Source organism: Schistocerca piceifrons, chromosome 3 (assembly GCF_021461385.2).
Source record: "Schistocerca piceifrons isolate TAMUIC-IGC-003096 chromosome 3, iqSchPice1.1, whole genome shotgun sequence".
In the NCBI taxonomy this organism is placed as follows: domain Eukaryota; kingdom Metazoa; phylum Arthropoda; class Insecta; order Orthoptera; family Acrididae; genus Schistocerca; species Schistocerca piceifrons.
Genome location: NC_060140.1, coordinates 835387821 through 835407504, shown reverse-complemented (window position 1 = coordinate 835407504; position 19684 = coordinate 835387821). Strand labels below are relative to the sequence as shown.

Genomic DNA, 19684 nt, shown 5'->3' with positions numbered 1-19684 from the left:
TTTGTTGTTCGATGTCCGTCGCCCACCACTGCGGCTTTGTCCAAAATCTTTGCGCTAGAAGGTCTTCCATCCACGATCGTCACGGACAATGGCCCTCAGTTCTCTTCGCAGGCCTTCCGTGATTTTTGTACTGGACAAGGGATTCATCATGTTACAGCACTGCCCTTCCATCCACTATCGAATGGGGAGGTCGAGCGCCTTGTCCGCAGTTTCAAAAGCCAGATGAAAAAATTCCTTAGTGATTTTTCCACAGATGACGCTCTGCTGCAATTTCTGAGTTCTTATCGCTTCATGCCTGTGGGTGATCGCAGCCCTGCTGAACTTTAGCATGGCCGCCAACTGCGCATTCTACTGCACCTGCTTCACCCTGTCAGGCCTTGTGCTGTGTCCCCTAGTGCGGGAAAATACTCGGTGGGCGCTGACGTGTGGGTACGAGGGTATGGATCTTGCCCTAAATGGATTCCAGGGGTGGTCAAGGCTCTTCGCGGCCGCCGGCTTTGTGAAATACGTACGGACGACGGCATGGTTGTTCGCCATTACGACCAGATGTGCCCACGAGTGGTGGCCATGCTGGTGCCACTGCCCCTTTCTTCGCCTCCACCAGCCCAAGACGCCAGTCCTGTCGCTGCTGCTGATCTACCGTACGTGTTGCTGCAGCCGACGTCGCTACCGCTTTGGAGTACGCCGGAACCGGCCCCAGTCGCGGCGCCGCCTTCTCCGGGACCCATCTCGCTGGAGCACACCCCCAGCTCCACGACACCTATGGATACTGCTCCGGGGTTTTCACCCATCATCTCGTCCAGGAGGCACGTTCCACGCACGAGCTTCCGTCCTGGACATTTTTGACCATACTCTCGTGTCTCTCTGCGGGATCTTCTCGCGGCCTCACAAGAGGCCGTGGATGTCTCCGCACTGTCCATGTCTCCAAGGAAGTGAGTGTTTTTCTTTTCAAGGGGGGAAAATTGTTGTGACAGTGCCACGACATTCACAGTGCCGCCACGACAGTACGCGCAAACGGCGATAGAGGCACTCCACAACTCGGCTGAGCGCGGGAGTGCCACCTAGCTACGAACAGCGCCGCCCGCACATCACGGCACAGCAGTCGAATAAGAGATACTGAATTGTTATCATGTAACCAGCTATTGTCTCCAAGTGAGTGTGTTTGAATATCCACGCAATTATTGGTGATTAAAGGTTATAACACAAATAAAGAAAGAAATTCTACTGCCAATAACCAAAACCATCTACCAAATGCTAGATGAAGGAAACTTCCCTGATTGCATAAAAATTACTATTGTAACATCTGTCCACAAGAAAGGTGATAAAGCATCTCCTGATAACTATCATCCCTTCTCACTCATACCAATCATAGCAAAAATTACAGATTATTGTATGCACAAACAGATGTACCAGCACTTCAAACAAAATAATTTACTTAGCTCCTCACAATATGGTATGAGACCTCATCTTTCCACTGTCAAAGCAATTGAAACTATCATCACAAGAATGTATAATTCTTTTGAAACTAAGAAAACAACCTAGTGAATCTTCTAGACTTCAGGAAATCTTTTGACACGATCTGCCACAGTATACTTATCAAAAAGCTACAATACTACGAAGTTGGAGAGAACGCTCTTCACCTTATTGAGTCATATCTAAGCAACAGAAAGCAGATGGTAACCATAAACAATCAAAGGTTAGACTCATTACCTACGCCAAAAGCCACTCCACAGGGCTCAGTACTGGGTCAATTCCTGTTCAATGTATAAATAAACAATCTTACCCACATTCTTGCTGTGTCAGGCAGTATTGTATATGAGTGATACAACACTGATCACACAAGTTGACAATCTGCAGGAGCTGCAACATAGTGTAAATATAGCAATGGATCATTCCACTACATGGTTCCATGCAAATTATTTACAAATTAAGAACAATAAAACTGAAGAAATTGTTTCAATTTAAATATCTCCAATGAAGTTCAAAAATTAATCAAACTTTCAGGTTTCCATGTAGATCAGGAACTCAGCTGGTCGAGTCATATAGAAAAATTGTGCTTGAAACTTTCTCAGGTGATTTATCTGCTTTTACAAACTGAGGAACAATGTAAACAAAACCATACAAGTATACGCATATTTCTATTTTTCCACTCCCACCTTACCCATGGATCTCTTTGTGGGGTAACTGCCCCAGTTTAGAAGCTGTATTCAGGTGGCAAAAAGGCTATCAGATGTATAGCAGCATTTACTCCAAGGGAAATTTGTAAAGATCACTTCAAAGAGCTCAGTATTATGATAGTCCCAAGCCTCTATATGTATAGTTCCCTGCTCGGTGTTACAGAGAATTTAAATAATCTTAACCTTAAGATGTCTGTGCATGATTGCAACTCAAGAATTGGACAATTAATTGATATACCCAACAGTAGGCTAGCTAAGGTTCACAACAGCCACAAATATCTAGGCCCCAAATTTTCAATAGAGCCCCAAAAGCAGCCCATTCTGTTCGCTGTAATACATTTAAGATTGTTCCAGTAGAGTGGTTTAAGAAGGAAGCATACTACTCTGTAAGAGTATGAGGAATCACTTTTTTAGTTCTGACCACTGTCATACTAAGTTGTAAAAAAATCATTGGTTTAAAAGTTCCTGCATATATAATTTTTACATTATATGTAACAAATTGCTACCTGGTGAGCAAAAGACACTCACAGCACTCACCAGTGATGGTACAGGTAACAGGATCCACAGGACTCATCTCCTTAAAAAAAAAAAATTGTGGCCCCACAATAAACCCACCACATACAAAACACAGTCACCTTTGCAGAATAAAGTAGTACCGGTTGATGTGCATGTGGAATTTCCATTGCCCCTATTCCACAATTCTGTGTATTGAGACATCCTTGAAGATGGAAATGGACTTTGTCTGTCCACAAAATATTCCGTGGCATTCATTGTCCATTTCCATGTGAGTAAGAAATTCAAGAGTTAAGTTTGACTTGCTGGCAGGTCAGCACAAAGCAACTCTTGAACATTGCTGATACTGTATGGACAGCAATGCAGGACATTTAGTAGGATTTTATGCACCATTTTGACAGCCATGTCCAATAATCTGGCAATTCCCCAAATACTGCATGTTCGTACACCAGCAGTCAACCCCTGCTGCGATGCTGTGGTCACTTTGTAAACAGACATTAGATCAACTGCTTTCCTCCCTCTGCTACACTGCACATCAAAAGAAACTGTTCTTTCTGACTGTTGTAATCATTTTCTCCAGATCTTTAGCAGAGATCACCCTTTTTCCACATCCTTGAGTGTCCAGAACGTCTGCAGGGTTACTGGCATACAGTCACCGTTCTTGTAGAAGAGCTTTACCAGTAGTGTGCGATCCTTCATGGAGACAGTCATGTTGAGTGTCTCAGATGCAAACTGAGGAACAGCCATGTGCTGCACTTCTGTTGGTGTGCATATTCCGATGCTTACAGTTCCATCTATTGGTTCTCTCTCTCTCTCTCTCTCTCTCTCTCTCTCTCTCATGGCATTTCTCCCTGCATCAATAATATGGAGTGCAAATTTGACATCATTCTGAGCAGTGGTTATGTTTCTACAGCATTTTGAAATTGAAACTTTAAGTATGACGCCCTGGGCCAGAGGGTTATTTAAAAAGTTTAGGTAAAATAAAGATACAATTTAAGTAAATCACAAAGAAAAGTTTCAATTTTGCAGAATGCAATGGTGCTGTTTTCTCCATTGTAGCACTGTTGTGGCCAAAAGGTAAGAAATAACTTTGTATGATGCATTGTGATGAGCAACGAAACATGGCTTGCTCAACACTCTTGAGGATGGGCAGTAATTAACACAGCAACAATTAACACTGAAAAATTGTGTATATCTCTTTTTGGTCAAGAAAGGACTAATCACAGTCTACTGACTCAAGTCGGAAGGCATGTCCACTGTTATAAATTAATTTCCTTATTTGTTTGATTCTGTTGCTGGCCTTGTCACCTTCTTTTCAGGGGTATATAATGGTCTTGGATACTTTCTGTACAAAGAAATCAAAATCTTCAAGAATTGCAAATGTTTATTGGGTCACGAGCTACAAAATTAATATCTATCAGCTTCGAAACTCTAACTCCATACAAACGTTTCCACAGAAGTCTTCTGCACTACTACTCTAACCTGACTTTCTCTTAAAACTCTTCCCCCTAGGAAGAACAGTGATTACATTTGAGGTAAAGAAGTTTAAATAATTTATATCACTATCAAAGACACTGTTTTGATTAACTGATATATAATTAACAAAACTTAGTGAAAATAAATTTACATATTTTCTGATTAAAACTTCAGAATCATCCTACTCACATAAAATATAAACAGTAATGCATGACTAATGAATTTGGTAAACATAGTTTTATGAATTTATGAACTGCTCCAGTTACAAATGAAAGTTGATATTGTGTATTAAGTTTGATTACATCACAATCTATATCCATAATCTGCAAATTACTGTGAAGTTCATTGCAGAGGTACTTCCCATAATAATTAATATTGGGTGATAATTGGTCTAACCAATGTGCCAGGGCTTTTAGCATCTTCCGGAGTTAGAAATTATTGTATTAACAGAATAGGAATGTGTATAAATGAAATTCCAGATTACTGTAATCTTGAAAATGAAATAGTATAACCAGCTTTATTTGTAGGACTTCCAAATATTCCAAATAGTGTTATGCAATGAATAAAAAATGTGAAAGTAATAAGCACAAATGTAAACATACAATAACATAATAAAAGATACAGTGTAATGAGAAAGTTATTAAAGATCATGTATCATCTACTTCTGTATGAAATCCAAAGCTGCTACATTACACCTGTTAGTCCTATTTGATACAGGTCCCATGAATGTGAGCAATATTCTAGAATGGGTCAAACAAGTTTTTTTGGAAGCAGTCTTTTTTGTAGACTGACTGCATTTCCCTAATATTCTGCCAGTGAACTGAAGCCTGCCACCTGATTTACTTATGACTGAGCCTGTGTGACTAATACTTTTCATTCCATATATAACAAACTTAATAGAAAAAATATAGATACAATTGCATGCAAACTGCACTAAATGCTGAAAGTACAATGTAATGAATATGTAGACCCAATTGAAAATTTGTACCAGACTTAGATTCATATCCAGACAGATTTACTGATTATTGTGAATGGTGACTGTAACTATTTGACTATCTAAGCACGCTTCCAAAAATTTTTTGATGACCGGTATTATATATGAAACCTTATCTTTCCTTATAACTATAGCGTATGTATGTTAATTTAAATCATTAGTTTTTTGTATTTGTGTGTTTGTGCTGCTTCACAGTGATGTTGCTATTGCTTTAGTTCATCCATTACAAATATTTGTAATAGTACATGTATCTATTTTGTGCAAGTGTATGCAGAGTGTACTGTAATGTTTGTATTGGTTGGAGATGATGATGATGATGATGATGAGGAGGAGGAGGAGGAGGAGGAGGAGGAGGAGAGAAGGGAAATGCTGAAACTTGGTGCCAGCACATAACCTCCTGCTTGCAAATAGCACCACGGGGCCATTAAGCTTAACGTCCCCATTTGACATATCACCACAAACAGTGTCACATGCCCTCACCATGAGACATTGCGGAAAGGTTTGGTATTTAAACAATGATATTTCCACAAAGTATGGTGATCAGTACAATTACCTCTCCTTCCTGTGCTGGCCAAATAATGGCACTGAAATTTTTTCGACTATCAGGATTCAAACCAACTTACCCTCAGGTTGAGTACAAGCGTGTGTTAGCGACCTCGGCCACTGAGGCGTGCTGATGTTATTGGAGGACTACCTCACTGTGTACTTTGCTCTGATTATCTGCCATCATAGGCTGGCAATCATGTGATATGAGCTATGATTGGCTCACAAAAATGCTTCGCACAACATAATGTAAATTTTAGTGCTTCGGAAGCTACTGTGTTGCATTTTGTATTTGGTGAAATTCGTGTTCATACTTTTATAATATGGAAATATCCAGTATACACATTGCTGTTCATCCAAGATCTTTTCAAAATGCATTGATTTTGCCTAATTGAAAAGTATTACAGCTCCAGTGAAAAGTATATTGGCACTTTAACATGGAAAAAATGTACTTTCACCTGGGGTGTAGTGTTTTTCCACCTGGGAAAAAGTGTATTTTCAACTGGGAAATCCAGGAAAAATCTGAAATTTTTTCTTTTTTATTGTTCATGTATACACCCTGAAAAAAGCAAGCTACTCACACAAACAACTGAGTTTATTCACAACAAGAGATATATGTAGTAAGGCACTACTAGGAACAACGAAAGCTACCCCTAACTCCGTATTCCCAAGCAAAGTCCAGTTCAAGTCATAACAGAGTTCTGTATATTGAAAGTGGGGACCCCCTAGAATAACACTGTAGCCAGTATGATAACAGGTTAAGTTGTTTGGGGGAGGATACCAGACAGCGAGATCATTGGTCTTATCGGATTAGGGAAGGACGGGGAAGGAAGTTGGCCATGCCCTTTCAAAGGAACCATCCCAGCATTTGCCTGGAGCGATTTAGGGAAATCGTGGAAAACCTAAATCAGAATGGCTGGACGCGGGATTGAACCATCATCCTCCCGAATGTGAGTCCAGTGTGCTAGTTACTGTGCCACCTCGCTCGGTGGTATGATAACACTACTGGCGTGCAGTCTACTGCTTGCATCATAACACACAGAATGCCACCTTATATGCCAGTGTCTGGCATAATCCTGTCAGAGGGCATGTCTAAGGGGTCAGTGGCATCTAAGTAGTGACACCGCAGTGATCAGTAGTCTTGTTGTGCTAGCTACTGGGTTTCCATGGTAGGCATTGATGGTGACACACTGCATCTCCATTAATTTTGTAAAGATAAGCAGTCACTTTTTCAGTATGGTGTTCACTGGAGCCGCGCGGAGTGGCTGCGTGGTTTGAGGTGCCATGTCACAGATTGCGCGGAACCTCCCGCCGGAGGTTCACGTCCTCCCTCGGGCATGGGTGTGTGTGTGTGTGTGTGTGTGTGTGTGTGTGTGTGTGTTGCTCTTAGCATAAGTTAGTTTACATAGTGTATAAGTATAGGGACCGATGACCTCAGCAATTTGGTCCCTTAGGATTTCACACAAATTTGAACATTTGTTCACAGGCTCAAGATCAGCCAGTCCATTACATTAATATTAATCATTCCACGATGTAAGTTAAGAAGAGCAATTATGATAAACCTCTGTCTAGCCCACACAAATTTAATTGTTTTCAGAATGTTCATCTGTTTGTTTTCTACATCTTGCCATTCTCTCATCTGTCTGTTTTCTACATCTTGCCAGTCTCTCCCTTGACTTCGAGTACTTACCATACCCACTAGTTCCCGCTACACACACACACACACACACACACACACACACACAAACACACAAAATCTCTCTATATGGAATGAGTCACATTCTCATCTCAAACAACAGCATGTACATGGGTATTTCATATTTCTCCCTTCACTCATTCCACTTCACTGAAAGCTCCACAATTCCTTCTTGATATAATTTGTGATAAACTCTCTCTCTCTCTCTCTCTCTCTCTCTGTGTGTGTGTGTGTGGGGGGGGGGGGGGGGGGTGATGAGTGCATACGTTATGAGTGTTTCTTGATTATACGACAAAGTGTTCCCCAAATTCGTCATTTAAAGAATACAGGGTAGTCTTGTATTAGCAGATTAAACTGTTGTTGCTGAGGTTCGTTTTTACATTGTTTAACTGATTAATATAGGAATTGTCTTACATTTACAGATGAAACTTTGGCTGTTGAGGTTTCTTTCAAATTTATTTTGAACAGCCCCAAAGGATAGGGCATATTAGACAATATTTTTATTTGAATAGGCTTCAGATTTCCTGATAATCTGAAGTGCTAGAGACAGTATTGGCCTTGCTCAAATAATCATGTCATTTAACTTGTGGCACTAGTGCAAGGGATACATGAGAAACTGTGAACTAGTCACTGCAACAATCTAATGCTCTGTTTAAAACTCAACTATTTTGTGAAACAAATTAGGAAATAACATTAAATTCTATCAGCTTACAAAGTTTTGTTGTATTTGAACAGGTTTGTAATAAAATTTTTCATACATGTATGGCTACGGTATACATAAATTTATGCTGCATTTTAAGAAAAGATAACATTCAAAGGCAAAAATCTTGTTATTCAAAAACCATTATTTATTTATTTATTGTCTTCTGAATCAGTACTGTACATGACATGCACATGGTGATGCACAAACATACATTTGATGTTAGACATTACGATAATTTGCTGGCATGAAGTAATATGCCGAAAGTTTACACAAACATGAGTTTACATACATATTTTCTGAGAAGTTATGAACACACAAATTACATACTTAGTTACACATTTGTATTTTAGAGCTGTATTCCTCTCACACATATACACAACAGTAACTGGTTGGATATTCTTTCTACACTTAATTTGCTAGTAGCAGATAATATAGATGCAAGATTTTTGCACGTACTTGCATTAATGTTTTACTCTTTAGAAAATTCTTTGCTGCATTTATTTATTTATTTATTTTTTTGCATGTTTCTTTCCGCCCATGTGGAGCAAAAATTCACTTGCACTGTAGAAACAATGATCAAGTAGAAATGATTTTAATTTTGTATTGAATACTTTCAGGTACTTACTGTTTTTTATTTCTGATGGCAGGCTGTTGTATATTTTAATGCCTTTGTTGAGGGAGAGTTTTTAAAAGCAGAGGTGTGCATTTCTTTAACATGGAGTTTCATTTTCTTCCAATGGAGAGAAGTCTTCTGAAGTAAGAGTGATTTCAGGCGTGCCGCAGGGGAGTGCTATTCACAATATACATAAATGACCTTGTGGATAACATCAGAAGTTCACTGAAGCTTTTTGTGGATGATGCTGTGGTATATAGAGAGGTTGTAACAATGGAAAATTTTACTGAAATGCAGGAGGATCTGCAACGAATTGACGCATTGTGCAGGGAATAGCAATTGAATCTCAATGTAGACAAGTGCAATGTGCTGTGAGTACATAGAAAGAACGATCCCTTATCATTTAGCTACAATATAGCAGGTCAGCAACTGGAAGCAGTTAATTGCATAAATTATCTGGGAGTAGGCATTAGGAGTGATTTAAAATGGAATGATCATATAAAGTTGATTATCGGTAAAGCAGATGCCAGACTGAGATTCATTGGAAGAATCCCAAGGAAATGCAATCCGAAAAAAAGGAAGTAGGTTACAGTACACTTGTTCACCCACTGCTTGAATATTGCTCACCAGTGTGGGATCTGTACCACATAGGGTTGATAGAAGAGATAGAGAAGATCCAACAGAGAGCAGCGCGCTTCGTTACAGGATCATTTAGTAATCGCAAAAGCGTTACGGAGCTGATAGATAAACTCCAGTGGAAGACTTTGCAGGAGAGACGCTCAGTAGCTCGGTATGGGCTTTTGTTGAAGTTTCGAGAACTTGCCTTCACCGAGGAGTCGAGCAGTATATTGCTCCCTCCTACGTATATCTTGCGAAGAGACCATGAGGATAAAATCAGAGAGATTAGAGCCCACACAGAGGCATACCGACAATCTTTCTTTCCATGAACAATACGAGACTGGAATAGAAGGGAGAACCGATAGAGGTACTCAAAATACCCTCCACCACACACCGTCAGGTGGCTTGCGGAGTACGGATGTAGATGTAGATGTACCATAGTCATGGACATTTACATTTTTATTAAATTTTGTAATATTACTTTTTACAAATTTGCATAGTTCTAGTGTATACAGGCTGCCAAGAGGTGGGATGAGCAACTTTTGGAAGAGAGGTCTGCAGCTATCACTTGGCTTTGCCTTATTCATTATTCTTATAGCTCTCTTTTGGGTGAGGAGAATGTTTGGGCTATGTGTAGAGTCTCCCCAGAATATAATACCATAGTGCATTACACTGTGGAATGGGGCATAGTAGGCTGTGTGAACAGTTTCTGGGCTTGTGCAGTATGCGAGGATTCGTAGGGCATAGCACACTTTGTTTAACTTACTATTAGTTTTTTTAATGTGTGTTTGCCATTTTAGATTATAGGCTTAGAAATCTTGTTTCTGTATTTGGGGATATTTGGGAACTATGTAATTTCATATCAGGCATAATTTTATTTGTTCTTAGGTGAAAGTTTAGGTAAGTGGTTTTCTTTGTGTTAACTATGAGCTTGTTTTTCTCAAACCAATCACCAAGTTCGTCTGTATTTCTATTTATGGCCTCTTGGAGTTCATGTTCATTTTTGCTTGTTACAAAGATCATATCACCTGCGAAGAGTGTACTGGTGCTGGCATTGATGTTTGGCAGTAGGTCGTTTATGTACACAAGGAAGAGCACTGGTCCAAGTATTGAGCCTTGGGGAACACCTTGTGTAATATTGCAATAGTCAGAGTAGTATGTTTCGATATGTCCTTGATTGTTATGTATTATTGACATTTTTTGTTTCCTATTTGTCAGGTACGAGCTGAACCAGTTTAGCGGGGTGCCTCTGATGCCATATTACTACAGTTTGTTGAGAAGAATCTTGTGGTTTATGACGTCAAATGCCTTGGACAAATCTAGGAAGATCCCAACTGCTTTTTGTTTTTTGTCTAGAGCATCTAGGGTGGAGTGTAAATACTTATATATGGCAGTTGTTGTGGATTTGTTTTCTCTGAAACAGTGCTTGGCATCAGATAGTATCTGGTTCTTATCAAGAAAATTTATTAGTCTGTGGTGAACTAATCTCTCCAACAGTTTACCAAACACAGGTAACAGTGATATGGGTCTGTAATTTTCTGCGTTGAGTTTTTCACCTTTCTCAAAGCCTGGGATTTTGGCCACTTTCATGCAGTTTGGAAATGTTCCTGCCATCAACGATCAGTTGTACACATTTGAGAGTGGGAGAGCTATTTTGTTTATGCAGTTTTTGATGGTAAAATCTGGGATGCCATCGATTCCAGATGAGAATTTATTCTTGAGGTACTTTGCACTTAGTACAATTTCTTCAGTAGTAGTTTCCAAGAATAGAATAGATTCTACAAGAGTTGTTATTTTGTTTTGTCTGTTGGGTGTGGGTTTGTTGATGCTTTGAAACAGATTTTTAACAATATTTTCATAGTAATTGTTGCAAATATTTGCAATTTCTTGTGGAGTAGTAACTCTGGTGGTGTTGTGGATCAGAATAGTGTTTTCATGTTTACGTGGCTGTTGATTTGTTTCGTTCCTTATGATGTTCCACACTACCATCATTTTGTTTGAGGATGTTGCCATGTAGTTGTCATTTGCTATTCGTTCTGCTAGTGCTATGACTTTTTTTTAAAGGATTTTGACATATTGCTTGATATATCTTTCTTGAGATGGGGATGGGGTTGTTGTTTTTTAGATGCTTCAACAGATCTCTCTTCCTTCTGCAGGAAATCTTTATACCAGTTGTTATCCCTGGCTTCTTATTGGGTTCTTTTTGTGTGGTGTGTTTGAGTTTGAGGAAAGGCAATATTGAAGTGATATAGAAATGTGTTTAGGAATGATTCCATTTTGTTATCTGTAACAATGTATAATTTCGCTTACAGTTTGGATGAAAGAAGGTAAAAATAGTATACACGCTTAATTTAACACACAAACTTGTCTCACTACATTACCAAGTCATTTTCTTTCAAATATTGGCGTTAAGTGGAGATGTTTTTCTTGTGAGTGAGAACGGTATACTGAAAAATGTTGGATCAGTATGTACGTGATTTGCAGACTAATGATCATAGGTTACTCTCTTTCAAATTCTAAAGGTGGCAGGGATAAAATACAGGGAGCGAAAGGCTATTTACAATTTGTACACAAACCAGATGGCAGTTATAAGAGTCGAGGGACATGAAAGGGAAGCAGTGGTTGGGAAGGGAGTAAGACAGGGTTGTAGCCTCTCCCTGATGATGTTCAATCTGTATATTGAGCAAGCAGTAAAGGAAACAAAAGAAAATTCGGAGTAGGTATTAAAATTCATGGAGAAGAAATAAAAACTTTGAGGTTCGCCAATAACATTGTAATCCTGTCAGAGACAGCAAAGGACTTGGAAGAGCAGCTGAATGGAATGGATAGTGTCTTGAAAGGAGGATATAACATGAACATCAACAAAAGCAAAACAAGGATAATGGAATGTAGTCCAATTAAGTCAGGTGATGCTGAGGGAATTAGATTAGGAAATGAGACACTTAAAGTAGTAAAGGAGTTTTGCTATTTGGGGAGCAAAATAACTGATGATGGTTGAAGTAGAGAGGATATAAAATGTAGACTGGCAATGGCAAGGAAAGCGTTTCTGAAGAAGAGAAATTTGTTAACATCGAGTATAGATTTAAGTGTCAGGAAGTCATTTCTGAAAGTATTTGTATGGAGTGTAGCCATGTATGGAAGTGAAACATGGACGATAAATAGTTTGGACAAGAAGAGAATAGAAGCTTTGGAAATGTGGTGCTACAGAAGAATGATGAAGATTAGATGGGTAGATCACATAACTAATGATGAAGTATTGAATAGAATTGGGGAGAAGAGGAGTTTGTGGCACAACTTGACAAAAAGAAAGGACCGGTTAGTAGGACATGTTCTGAGGCATCAAGAGATCACAAATTTAGCATTGGAGGGCAGCGTGGAGGGCAAAAATCGTACAGGGAGACCAAGAGATGAATACGCTAAGCAGATTCAGAAGGATGTAGGTTGCAGTAAGTACTGGGAGATGAAGAAGCTTGCACAGGATAGGGTAGCATGGAGAGCTGCATCAAGCCAGTCTCAGGACTGAAGACCACAACAACAACAACAACAACAACATCTGTATCATCTGCTTCATATACTTTGTTCCATGTTTCTGCTGCTAAGGAATCATTGAAGATTTTCATGTTTTCATTGCTGTAATTTCTTACTTTAGTTGTGTATTTGTTGTTGCAGTTGAAGGGGAGAACATTTGTGAGGTATAGGACTTGGCCACAGTGATCACTATAGCATGCATCCAGAGGTTCGTTTCCTGGTAGGGATAGTTTACAAATATCTGGTCAAGTGTGGTTTTGGTGTTGTTTTTGCACCTTGTGGGGAATGTTGCTATAGGATTCAGACTGAATGAGTTAGTGAGATTCAGTAGGGATTCTTTCACATGCCCTGTACACTGGAAATCAACATTTAAATCACCACATAAAATTAGTACCTTTTTGTTTTGGTGAAGTTTGTTTAGTAGTATTTCAAGGTTTTTTAGGAAGACCCATACATTGCCTGTTGGAGAATGATAGATACATGTTATGATTATATTTGCTTCAAGAATTTTGATTACAGCTGCCTCAAAATCGTTTTCTTTATTTAAGCGGTCAAACTGGTCAAAACTTCTATAGTTACAGAATATTTTTTAAATATGGCAGTACCTCCACCTTTCTGGCTTTTCCTGCAATAGTGGGAAGCTAATGTGTAACCAGGTATGCTAGCTGAACTAGTTTGGTCTGGTTTCAGCCAATGTTCTGTAATGCGAATGACATTTACATATTGTAGGTCTGTTGTGAATAGGAGTTCAATTTCTGCAAGCTTGTTTGTTACTGAATACACATTTGGGTCGTATATGGACTAGTTGTATGTATGTGGACTCTGATGGCTCTTTTTTATCGCCTCTGTGAAGGTAGGGGGCTTGGCCATAAAAAATTTTCTAGATTAAACATCCAACTCTCGTTGGCGTAACCTGTATGGTTTACACTGGTTTTGTCTTTGGGTGCAAGGTTTTTTTCAGTTATGTTTTGTCTGTTAAATCTAAGAGGTATTATAGGACTGCTTCGTCCTCTTTTTTGCTCTACAGACTGTGATATGTGAACTGTGATTTCTCTTCTGCCAAGGTTGTTCAGGTGGAACCCATGTCATGTGTAGTGTTCTCTGCGAAGTTTGCTAGCTTCAATTATGGTCACATTTGCGAATTTTGAACAGAGTTTATAGATTTGTGAGTTCGTGTTTGTTACGTCTGTGTTCACACGCAACCTGTTTGGAAGGTCATGTCTAAATGGTACGTCCACTAGGAACAGTTTCTTGGCTTTTTTTTTTTACTGAGAACACTGATGAAAAACTTTGATTCTAAAGTGAATAAATATCTTAATACTTTTGTGGTGGAACAAGCATTAGTGTTCTGTGTTGTATACAGCTATTGAGATCACAGTGTGTCTGAGAAGAAAATAAGTATTGTTGTAAACATAAACAGAATTATATGTGCAAATTGAAACATACCAAAAGCCTAAAGAGAGTTAAGCAGCATGTTGAGCTTCTAAATGCAAACTCCATGTCTGTAACATTAAGACTTTATTACTTCAGGCAGCGTTTTCCATGAAGCTTAACTTTGTTTTTTCAGCAACAGATAATTTTGTGAAAGCAATCTAAATTGATTGTCTATGGAGATTTATTTATTTAGCCCATTGATCATTATGCAAAATTATATTGAACTTGACCAAAACCTGGTGTTTGCAAAGGAACATAAAGGTTATTTGTAGGCCTACATTGTACAAATTACAAATATTGCACATTACGTGCCACTACAGTACTAAGTTTTAAACATGATGCCTGGAGAATAGGCACCCCAAAGAACCTGGATGTCTCAAAAGATGCCACCTAACTTGGAGTACCCTTTGCTTTTTGACCTGTCTTGGTGTTTCCAAGTGGTGGATTGTCACTTTAGTTTTGGATGTACAGGAACCTACCATATTTTGACTCTAGTGATCTACTTGAGAAATGTCAGACCATCGTCAGCATTTGGTAGCAGTTGGTGTTCACCAACACTGCAATCTGTTCCATCTTGCATTCAGTTTGATCTGTTTGTGCCCAATCAGTGCACACATTATCTTCCAGGCTCTCTCCCCCTGTTAAAAACTTCAGTGCCTCACAAACGCAACACTGTGCCTCAGTGTGTCATCACCACAAACTTGCTGCATCATTTGAAATGTTTTGGTAGTGGTTTTGCCTGATTTGTGGCTTAACTTGATGTTTGTCAGTTGTTTCAACTATGACATACTCAGTTTCTGCTTACAGTGCATGCGCTAACTCTCTGTTTCTGGGACAAGAGACTACGTGTTCTAGTTCTAGTACACCACATTGCCACGGTGCACCCAATCTCTGAAAGTAATGATTGTACTACGTGTATTGAAGTTCACATATTCACGTACTAAATAGAATCAGCGGTACTGTGAATATTCTCTAATAGGTCTTTCAGATGAATTTGTGTTTAGTATATATTTTAAATCATTTGGCTATTTGTTGAACACATTTATGCTCATGTAGCTCAACTTTTTGTGACATTAACTCTTATTAGGTGGTACAATGTGAAAGTTTCCTTTTGGTCTAAAGTGTTCCAGTTTTGTCTTGCTCTGCTCCCCGCAATAACCCTAATGGCTCACTGTTGGATTCTGAAAGGTTTCATTATTCTTGTGTGTTTTGTAGTTGTCAGATATTACATAATATTTGTTTGCAAAAGATTCAGAGCTAAACTATGAGGAGGGGAGTCAAATGAAAACCATAAATGTTTTTTTAAGAAGTGGAACACAAGTGTGTCATTTTTCAGTGTAATCTCCCTGTCGTTCAACGCACTTCCTCCATTGCATAGGAAGTGGATGGATTCCTCTGGAAAGAAATTCTTTTAGTTGCGTGTGCAGCCACTCATGCGCCACTTGCTGCAGAAATTTCTTTCCTCCCATCACCTCTTTGAGTGGTCCAAACATTTGGTTATCACTCGCTGTGAGGTATGGTGAATATGGCTTCTAATGTGGCACAGTATTAAAAGTGCAGGTCACCAATGCTACTGTGGCACCCATCTTGCCAGCACTCTGCACAACTTAAGCACTTCATGAATGATGTGATGTGTTGAGGCATGACTAATGTTCAGATCTGTGGTTATTTCATCCATTGGCACACAGCAATTTTCCATCCCAGTGGTTTAAACTGCTGCAGTAGACTCTGGGGACTGAGAATCTGTCACAGGAGTCACACCAGTTTTGAACTTTCTACTCCACTCATACACTTGCTACAATGATAGACATGCATCACCATACTCTATCTTCAATCACCAATAGATTTCAGTGAGTTTCATTCCTTCGCCACTCAGAAAATGTATGAAAGAATGCTGTTCTTTCTTGATGCACGTCACATGCAGGGCAGGCATTTTGAATTGATATTGCAGCCATGTTTTGCTTGTCTTTAGTATGTTGCGACCTGTAGGGCATTCCTTATATCATCGGTAATAGTACTGCCAGCTTACAGAATAAATGTTGATTTTTTGTTAAGCTTTTAAAGTTTTCATTTGACTCTGTAGTAACACTGTTCACGTTTACGTCGCACTTCACTTAGCGTAGACCGGGACTGCGTCCTATGCATGCCCGATGTTAACTGACTGGCCCAGCCCGTGCTGCCTGAGTTGTTGTTGTTGTTACGCCGGCAGAGGTCGCATCCGAATTCTCGCGTGCCCTCTGGTGGACGGGACTCTACTTGCGGCAACTACCGTCTGTGACGCGCCGTGCCGATGTGCGCCTCCCGTGATCTTTCTGGTGGCTACTACAGACTCCTCACTTTGCATGTGCATCTTATTTTGTTACTGTTTTAGCAGCAGCCTGTTGATGGAATTAGAGTTTTGGATGAGTGATACTTTTATCACTGGCAAAAATTGTGCTCTTTACATGATAATATATTTATGTTCAAAGCTCATTAATGTAAACTGAAAAAAGCAGGACCATATACTGCTGGGGTTGCTGTTGATGCTCCTTATTTTTGGCTGTAGCACTGTACTTGCATTTGTGTAGTCAACTATGTAAGATTGGTTATAATAGAGGGAAACATTCCACGTAGGAAAAATATATCTAAAAACAAAGATGATGTGGCTTACCAAATGAAAGTGCTGGCAGGTCGACAGACACACAAACAAACACAAACATACACACAAAATTCAAGCTTTCGCAACAAACTGTTGCCTCATCAGGAAAGAGGGAAGGAGAGGGAAAGACGAAAGGATGTGGGTTTTAAGGGAGAGGGTAAGGAGTCATTCCAATCCCGGGAGCGGAAAGACTTACCTTAGGGGGAAAAAAAGGACGGGTATACACTCGCGCGCGCGCACACACACACACACACACACACACACACACACACACACACATATCCATCCACACATATACAGACACAAGCAGACATATTTAAAGACTAACTATGTAAGATGAATTTTGTTGACACCATCTTCCATAAACATTTCCCAGAGACTTAATATGGTCTGCACAGTCAGTAGCTTCCATGAGACAACATAAAATTGGCTCAGGGTATTTTTTTAGTATAAATTTGATTTAAGTTTTACTATGCTGATAATTTTGCTATTTTCCATTATTCAGAGAGACATGAGGTCTCTTGTTTTTTTGTTTGATGATTCCCTACATTGTTTATTCTGTGGTGCATTTATTTGTTCTTCTTACTAACTTTCTTATCAGGTCAAAATTAATCAAGTGCTTTTTTTTACTGTAGGATATACTACCAGAAAAAGACGCATTCTTTGCCCCATTTCTTTGACTGTCATAATTACATCTACATCTACATGGATACCCTGCAAATCACATTTAAGAGCCTGGCAGAGGGTTCATCAAACCACATTCACAATTCTTTATTATTCCAATCTCGTATAGTGTGTGGAAAGAACGAACAACTATATCTTTTTGTACGAACTCTGATTTCCCTTATTTTATCGTTGTCAGAAGATTCCATCGCAACGAAAAACACCTTTCTTTTAATGATGTCCAGCCCAAATCCTGTATCATTTCAGTGACACTCTCTCCCATGTTTCATGATAATCCAAAATATGCTGCCCTTCTATGAACTTCTCTGATGTACTCCATCAGTCCTATCTGGTAAGGATCCCACACTGCGTGGCAGTATTTTAAAATAGGACGGACAAGCATAGTGTAGGCAGTATCCTTAACAGGTCTGTTACATTTTCTAAGTGTCCTGACAATAAAACACAGTCTTTGGTTAGCCTTCCCCACAACTTTTTCTGTGGGTTCCTTCCAATGTAAGTTGTTTGTAATTGTAATACCTAGGTATTTAGTTGAATTTACGGCCTTCATGTTTGACTGATTTATCGTTTAACTTAAGTTTAACGAATTCCTTTTAGCACTTATGTGGATTACCTCACACTTTTCGTTATTTAGGGTCAACTGCCAATTTTCGCACCATTCAGATATCTTTTCTAAATCGTTTGCCAGTTTGTTTTGATCTTCTGATGACTTTATTAGTTGATAAACAACAGCATCATCTGCAAACAACCTAAGGCAGGTGCTCAGATTGTCAACCAAATTATTTATATAGATAAGGAACAGCAAAGGGCCTATAACACTACCTTGGGGAATGCCATAAATCACTTCTGTTTTACTCAATGACTTTCCATCAATTACTACCAACTGTGACCTCTCTGACAGGAAGTAGCAAATCCAGTCACATAACTGAGACGATATTCCATAAGCACGCAATTTCACTATAAGCTGCTTGTGTGGTACAGTGTCAAAAGCCTTCTAGAAATCCAGAAATATGGAAATGACCTGAAATCCCTTGTCAGTAGCTATCAACACTTCATGCAAATAAAGAGCTAGTTGTGTTTCACAAGAATGATGTTTTCTAAACTCTTTTTGACTGTGTGTCCACAGACCATTCTCTTTGAGGTAATTCATAATGTTCGGACATAATATACGTTCCAGAATCCTGATGCATATTGATGTTAATGATATGGGCCTGTAATTAAGTGGATTACTCCTACTACCTTAATTTTTTTAATTTCTACAATATAATATAAATATTTGAAGAAATTAATAATCTTATGATTCTGTACATTGCTTATTGATATTTCAGGTTATAGAAGATGAACGGGCACAAAGAAACTGTCTGGAGGTTGGCACACACTTAATAAAACAGCTTGCATTACTGAGAGATGAATTTGAATGTATTGGAGATGTGCGAGGCAAGGGATTAATGGTTGGTATTGAAATGGTGGCAGACAAGGACAAGAAAACTCCGATCTCGGCAAAACAATTCATGGAAATATGGGAGGACTGTAAAGACATGGGAGTACTGTTGGGGAGAGGTGGACTTTGTGGAAATGTAAGTAACTCAATACATTTATAGCTACATCACTTGAAGTAAATTTACCATGTATGTATTAGAGAGATTACTATGTGTAGTTCATATCCTCAATGAGCTTTCTAGTATGGTAAAACAAGAACCTTATTGGTGACACTTATGAAAAACAGGGGACAAGGAAGAGGAGTTAAAGAAAGAATGAGAATAGAGGTAAGAACAACCATTACTGTGAAGAACGCATAACATGACACTATCTAAGTGAGATGATGGTGTCAACATGCTTCTTTTATTTTATGAAAATTATTATACTAATTGCTGTCCTTCCATATGGTTAAATGATTTCCTTGATTCTTGAAATTAATTTAGTGGTTTCTTACTCAAAGATATAATTTTAATTCTTGTATGAAATCACCAAATACTCTAATGTGATAGATGCCTAAAGGACAGTGTGTGGATGCAACAGGGAGATCAGTAACATCATTTTGTGAGTAGTTGATACCCATGTTTCTGAAAT

General features: G+C 39.0%; 1 protein-coding gene across 6 annotated transcripts in view; it reads left to right on the top strand.

The window, feature by feature from the left end:
• The window catches only part of LOC124788095 (alanine--glyoxylate aminotransferase 2, mitochondrial-like), a 165096-nt gene that overhangs the window by 133063 nt on the left and 12349 nt on the right, over positions 1 to 19684 (top strand). For all 6 annotated transcript variants that reach the window (XM_047255201.1, XM_047255205.1, XM_047255202.1 and 3 more), the window contains exon 9: positions 18943 to 19191. In XM_047255201.1, the coding sequence (XP_047111157.1) occupies positions 18943 to 19191 (249 nt within the window). The remainder of the gene's footprint in view (positions 1 to 18942; positions 19192 to 19684) is intronic.